Here is a 7,510-nt window from a genome sequence, read left to right on the forward strand (position 1 = left end):
CCTTCCCCCTCGCATTTCTGCACAGGCACGGAGCCGCAGGAGACCTGCAGGTGCCGGTGGTCTACAGAATATGCCAGCGCGTGAGGAAAGCTGCGCTTTTCAGTCCCTCTGCCAGCCTCGCGGACGCTTGCGTGAAACGCAACACGCTGAGAAGACGCGGACTGCAGACCCACGTGTTTCCCAAACGGGGTGGCCGGAAACGGGCAGCAAAACAACCCAAACGCAACGAGCGGTGGAGAGAGAAAACACCCCCAGGAAAGCCGAATATGAAAAGAGGGAAAACTCAAAACTTCCGCAGACTTGAACTGCGGCGCAGCCAAACACCAAGAGCCCTGCAGGAAAACACGTTCTGCAAAAACTTATATATAATATTATATATATATACATATATATAAAGCTCAATAATAAATAATTAGATAGCTGAATAGATCAGCACACACACAGGGTGGCCCAGCAGGCCGAGCTGCGTGCAGCATGTGCTGTTAACGTGCGGACTCCGCTGGCCATGCACGCTCTCACAAGCGTTCAAATAGCGCTACCTCCTTCTAATGACGTGCAAAATAAATCAATAATCACGTTTTCAAAAGTAAAAGCTTCCCTGCGGTAACAACATTAGAGGCCCAACTGTGCCTCTCTCTGCGAGGGAGGGTCGAGCTGCTCGTCTCGACAGAAGTTCAGGCCCACTTGCAGGTTTCTGCAGAGCAGCTTCCCACCAAACACACACACACACACACACACACACACACAACGAGCAGCGTTCAAACCCCGTCTGACAGACAGGCCTCAGAGCCACGCACCGTGTGGAGGAGGCGCAGGAGCCAAGGACACGCTGCCTTGTACAGGGATCCGGGTCGTCCCCTTTGCTCAAATTCATTAACAGAGGAAAATCAGAGAAAATGCAAACAAAACAACAGCAACAAAAAATGCAAACAGCAACATCAACAAACAAACACAACCCAGCAGTTTTTGTTCAAACGGAAGTAGAAATGCGACTGTACCTTTGCTTCTTGGGGACGGAGTGCTCCACTTCAATAGGAGTCCCATGAAGTTCAACTTTACCTGAAAACAGAAACACGTTCAGGCTACGTGTGCTAGCTAGTCATCCGCAGATAGCAGGCCTGCGGTGCACACAACCAATCAATCAAATCTGACTTTAGTCACACACACACACACACACACGAGTCCGTATCAACACACTTTCCACTCACACCGGAAACACTAACACTGGTCAATTGTACCACCTCACGGTTTTTAAGCTAATGTGTTCTAGCTTAATGTTGGAGCACGAGCAGGAAGAAGAAGAAGAAGAAGAAGAGGAGCCCAGTGACAGAGGGCCGTGAGGAAGGTCTAAAATACACTTCATATGAGCCAGTCAGCGCTTAGCAAGTCAGAATCACATTCAAACTAAATAGCTTAAAAACTTGTCCAACTCGTAAGAATGTCACCCGGAAACGAAGCTTCACCCCATCTATCCTCGTTTCCGTGTGGGCTGATTGACTGTTACACACCTGTCGTGTTACCAAACCGACGACTCTGACCGACTTCCATCCACATTACTTTGAGCTGTCCCGTTTTTTAAAGCTTTCCCAGGACGGACACACAACACGTCGGTGTGTGTGTGAGTGTGTGTGTGTGTGTGTGAGAGAGAGGGGGGGGTTAAGTGCAGAAACTGAAGGAGCATGGCGACCCAACTGTCTTCACATGTCTCTTATGTATCTGTGCTGGATCTACATCATGTATATGTAGTGGATCTACATCATGTACGTGTGCTGGATCTACATCATGTATATGTAGTGGATCTACATCATGTATATGTAGTGGATCTACATCATGTATATGTAGTGGATCTACATCATGTATCTGTGCTGGATCTACATCATGTATATGTAGTGGATCTACATCATGTACGTGTGCTGGATCTACATCATGTACGTGTGCTGGAGCTACATGTATATGTGGTGGATCTACATTATGTACGTGTGCTGGATCTACAACACACCGCCGACACAACACCAATATTCACACCAGAGAACCACCATGATAGTCGTGATGATGTCCTAGGGATCGTGGTCTTACTCGGGGGTCGGCGTGTTGGAGGCCTGCTCTGGCGAGTAGATGGGGATATTTTACTATCTTTGTCGTACTGGCGAGCCGGCAGAAAGGGGGAGGGGTGTGTGTGAGTGTGTGTGAGCTTCTTTCTATATGAAGCAGCAGAGTAGCTATGCAAGACACCCGCCACATACGACTGACGGCTATGACTGGCTGGGTATCTCGCTAGCGTGTCAGTAATTCGTGTCGGGATTCTAGCGGACCACTTCGCAGGGACACGGCTGCGTGAGTTCCGCGCGTGCAGAAGACGTGTTCGTGCTGCATATGAAGCTTTCTGTTTGACACAGTCTGCCAACAGCTTTGCACGGCGTCGCCCCCCCCCCCCCCTGCAAAAGTTGAGTGGCTCTTTTTTAGGGCGTGTAGCGCTCCACGCACTCCCCGTCCCTTAAAATACGGCCGGTGGAAAAATCCTAAAGATCCTATGGACTTTATTTCGTTTGAACGTGTTGCAGCGTGGACTCGGAAATATAAGCTGGGACGGATCTTTCCGAGCAGCGTGGCCCATTACACCGACCCCGACACCGCCTCTCCTCTCCTCTCCTCTCCGGAATGAATGAAAGTGGATGGAGGTGGAGGGGAGCCGCCGCGCTTCCATTAGTTGAACTTTACTCACCAGAAATAGTCTCGATCGCCTTCATGGCCCACTGGTCGTCCGGACAGTCCACGAACGCGTAGCCGGTCTTCATGAGGAACTGTCCGGAGTACGGGATCTTGTGATCGTCAAAGGTCTTCACTAAATCTTCGGCGGTCACGTTTTCGTTCAACTTCCCAATGTATAGCTTGTTCATGGTGGAAAACAAAAAAAAATTTTTGGTTCCAAAAAAAGTCCCGAAACGAAAAAGTGTAAAAAGGGGGGGGGGGTGTTAAAAAAAATCGAACCCGAGACCAAAAAAAAAACCCCAAAAAAACCAAAAAGTTTTTTGCTCCTCGTCTCGTTTAAAACACAGTAAGACCGAAGGCAGCTCTCAACTGGCCGGACTGGAGGTCTGACTGGATGTCAACTGGGCAGAGATTTAGTTTAAAAAAAATGAATAAAAACCAAAGCAAAACTGCAGAGATCGACGTCCGATGGTGAGGGGCAAAATAAACAAGTGTAAAAAAGTGGAGAGAAAGGTGGAAAAATATGTCCTTTAAATCCGACACGACGGTTTTAAGCAGACGAATTTAAATTCCCTGGACTTGCAGCAGTGGAACAGATCGGTGTCCTGTGTGCCTGTCGCCCTGTGGAGGAGGCGGGTTGTACCGGGGGTGGGCTTGATGATGGTCTATAGAGGAAGAGTGAGGAAAACTATGGCGGGATCAGGCTTGGAGAAATCTCTCTCTCTCTCTCTCTCTCTCTCTCTCTCTCTCTCTCTCTCTCTCTCTCTCTCTCTCTTTCTCTCTCGTTCTACCCGATACGTCTGCTGCCGACAGGCTTGACTCCGCCCCCCCTCCAACTCGAATTGACGGCGTTTTTTGTTTGCAAAGAGGAAACCACGTGGTTTGGTTGGAGTAGGTTAGGAGGAAAAAAAACGAGGAAAAGGAGGGGGCACCCCTATCTTATCCGAGGGTATTCACCGAGGAGTGTGCGCGTTACAACCTAGCGCTCGCGGACGCGCAAAAGCCGACACCCCCCTCCCACCCCCACCCCCACTTATCGCCCCGCGATTTGCGCGCTGTTCCACTGTACCCGTACGTGCGCCGGGTGCAGTTACAGCGTGCATGGGAGGGAGGAGCAGGGGGTGTGGGGGAGGGGGAGGGGGTTATGCAACACGGCGTTTCCACACATGCGCCGAAATGCGCTTCAACTTGTGCAGGCTCAGAGCAGCCACTTGTAAAAGAAAGACCGTCTAAAAGGAAGGACTCTTGTCTAAGACGCGGATGTTGAATTTAGGGCGGTTGACAAACACGTGACCGCGCTAAATACCCCCTTTTTTTATTGTCTTGGTTTTATCACGCGCGGCAGCCCTGAAAGTCCACTTTTGGGAACGGCCCAACGAGGTGGTACAAATCCGCCATAGTCTACATATGGCGAGGGACCGCCCGCCTAGTTTAACAGCCGTGCATCCATCATCCATCCATCCCGCCCTCCCGCCCTGCGGATGAATATGCATCAGCCGCCGCTACAGAATCTGGTCGTCACCGCGTTACATAAATGACCTATATGGTGAACTCGAGGCTGCAGGCTGGAGCAGCGGAACAAAGGACTCTGGGCCGCGTTCTGGTGTCAAGAGGGCACGGCTCCACGTTCCCCGGTCCTCGGGGCTGCAGCGTGAGCCGCTCGCTCCGCAGCCTCGTCAGACCGGCTCCGTACCACGTTTTGCCCTCAAAGGCAACTGGTGCGTCCGCCCTGCGCCTTTACCCGCGTTAACAAGTCGCCGCAGTTTGGTTCTGGCTTCCAGTAAACTGGAGCGAGCCATCGCGGTTGGGACACAACTGTGCGTGTGCGTGTGCGCGTGTGCGTGTGAGGCCTCCGCTGCACTTTAAGATGCCTTTACTCAACTTCATTTGATCCATTGTCTCTCTGGCGCAGAGGAAGTGACGGCACGGCGCAGTCGCTTTGCGCCGCTCTCCGCGGCCGACTGTTTGCTCTCAAAATGGAGTCTGCGCCTTTTAGAGAGAGAGAGACAGAGAGACAGAGCGGCCTAGAGAGAGAGAGAGAGAGAGAGAGAGAGAGAGAGAGAGAGAGAGAGAGAGAGAGAGAGAGAGAGAGAGAGAGAGAGAGAGAGAGAGAGAGAGAGAGAGAGGCCTAGAGAGGGAGAGAGAGAGAGAGAGAGAGAGAGAGAGAGAGAGAGAGCGCGGCCTAGAGAGAGAGAGAGAGAGAGAGAGAGAGAGAGAGAGAGAGAGAGAGAGAGAGAGCGGCCTAGAGAGAGAGAGAGAGAGAGAGAGAGAGAGAGAGAGAGAGAGAGAGAGAGAGAGAGAGAGAGAGCGGCCGAGAGAGAGAGAGAGCGGCCTAGAGAGAGAGAGAGAGAGAGAGAGAGAGAGCGGCCTAGAGAGAGAGAGAGAGAGAGAGAGAGCCCTGCACAATCTAGGGTACACACATAGTTTAGCCAGCCTGTGCTTATCGGGCACTGTTCATTTGGGTGGTGTAAAAAATGTTAAAAAATAAATAAAATTTTGTAAAATGTTTGTAAAATTCGGGAAACCCGCCCGCCCGCCCGCGCGCGGCGGCTGCGGCGGCCGGCTCCTGCGTGTCTGCGTGGGGAGAAAATGGCTCCTACACGTGTGAAATGGAGACCTGCAGCCCCCAACAGCCACGGCGCCGCTCGGGAACCGCTGAACGAGGCGGACGGGTTTCGACCTGGTTTTGTTCGCTTGTTCTGCGTTTCTACGACCGGATCCGCTGGCGACGACAGAACTTGTACTGTTCTACAACAACAAACCCGCTGCATTAAATTATGAATTCTTTTTTTAAAAAAAATTCTAAATGTGAATAATAATAATAATAATAATTTTCATTATTATTATTATTATTATTATTACATTTAGGCCTATAAAGCAGTTTTCTAGACACCCCAAAGTGCTTAAAAAGTAGTGTAAAGTTTGCGGTACAGCACACATTTGGGTTTAAGGTAATAAAAAGCGAGATCAAGCCAAATATGTTAATATGATCAAACTTTGGCAAGCTAATGAACACAGACGATTTCAGAACAGCAGAGGTGCACATGTCAAATTAGATCAAACAATACATGCGTCCTGTGACTCCGCCCATTATTGATACTAGATTAGTTATAATAGATATTAATTACAATAGAAGTCAAAACCACGTGCAGCATGAGTCAAGTCCGTTTTATTTGTATAGTCCAACATCACAAATTACAAATGTGCCTCAGGGGCTTTACAGCAACACAACTTCCTGTCCTTAGACCCTCGCACCGGATACGGAACAACTCTCTAAACCCTTTAACAGAAGAATGCAGCGGACACCGGGAGCTCTGTCCTCCATATCAGGTCACCGGGACTCTGTCTTCCATATCAGGTCACCGGGACTCTGTCCTCCATATCAGGACACGGGACTCTGTCTTCCATATCAGGACACCGGGACTCTGTCCTCCATATCAGGACACCGGGACTCTGTCTTCCATATCAGGTCACCGGGACTCTGTCCTCCATATCAGGACACCGGGACTCTGTCCTCCATATCAGGACACCGGGACTCTGTCTTCCATATCAGGTCACCGGGACTCTGTCCTCCATATCAGGACACCGGGACTCTGTCCTCCATATCAGGACACCGGGACTCTGTCTTCCATATCAGGTCACCGGGACTCTGTCTTCCATATCAGGTCACCGGGACTCTGTCCTCCATATCGGGACACCGGGACTCTGTCTTCCATATCAGGTCACCGGGACTCTGTCTTCCATATCAGGACACCGGGACTCTGTCTTCCATATCAGGACACCGGGACTCTGTCTTCCATATCAGGACACCGGGACTCTGTCTTCCATATCAGGACACCGGGACTCTGTCCTCCATATCGGGACACCGGGACTCTGTCTTCCATATCAGGACACCGGGACTCTGTCTTCCATATCAGGACACCGGGACTCTGTCTTCCATATCAGGACACCGGGACTCTGTCCTCCATATCGGGACACCGGGACTCTGTCTTCCATATCAGGACACCGGGACTCTGTCTTCCATATCAGGACACCGGGACTCTGTCTTCCATATCAGGTCACCGGGACTCTGTCTTCCATATCAGGACACCTGGACTCTGTCCTTCTATATCAGGACACCGGGGCTCTGTCCTTCTATATCAGGACACCGGGACTCTGTCTTCCATATCAGGTCACCGGGACTCTGTCCTCCATATCAGGTCACCTGGACTCTGTCCTTCTATATCAGGACACCGGGGCTCTGTCCTCCATATCAGGACACCTGGACTCTGTCCTTCTATATCAGGACACCGGGGCTCTGTCCTCCATATCAGGACACCGGGAGCTCGTCCGCCCGGCCTGCAGCCACACGGGTCAGGCAGCGTGTTCACCTGCAGCTTCACCCAACTGAGACCATCATCTGATTAACACCGTCATCAAACCGCCAATACAGTTGAAGTGCATGACGTGCTTAAGTGCATGACGTGGTTAAGTGGGCGGGGCTGTTGTGTATAAATGTGGGTTGTTTGGTTTGTGTGAGCGCCATAAAGTTAGAAATCAGACAAACAACAAACAAAATGGCGGCCGGCGGGAAAGCCTCTGCAGCCGGACCCAAGCCACGTCCATCCTCAGCACGACGAAAGAGTTTATTCTCCTAGACGTTTTCGTTCCACAATTCGACTACGAGTCTTTTAAACACGGATTATTAAAAAAGGAAAGTTATTACAAACATGTAGACGCCCAAATCACACCATGACGTATTTACCTTAATCACATGTAAACACCGTCAGCAGGGATTCTCTTGGTTTTAGTCCTTAGACTA

The 7,510-nt window shown here is 50.6% G+C and overlaps 1 protein-coding gene across 1 annotated transcript in view; it reads right to left on the reverse strand.

Annotated features, from left to right (window-relative positions):
• The window catches only part of igf2bp1 (insulin-like growth factor 2 mRNA binding protein 1), a 98,768-nt gene extending 95,871 nt beyond the window's left edge, over positions 1 to 2,897 (reverse strand). Inside the window, exons 1-2 of the mRNA XM_056288015.1 lie at positions 2,723 to 2,897; positions 999 to 1,059 (exon numbers count right to left, since the gene is read on the reverse strand). Coding sequence (XP_056143990.1) covers positions 999 to 1,059; positions 2,723 to 2,897 — 236 coding nt within the window. The remainder of the gene's footprint in view (positions 1 to 998; positions 1,060 to 2,722) is intronic.
• Between the last annotated feature and the right edge of the window lie 4,613 nt (positions 2,898 to 7,510).

Source organism: Lampris incognitus, chromosome 10 (genome assembly GCF_029633865.1).
Source record: "Lampris incognitus isolate fLamInc1 chromosome 10, fLamInc1.hap2, whole genome shotgun sequence".
Taxonomy (NCBI): domain Eukaryota; kingdom Metazoa; phylum Chordata; class Actinopteri; order Lampriformes; family Lampridae; genus Lampris; species Lampris incognitus.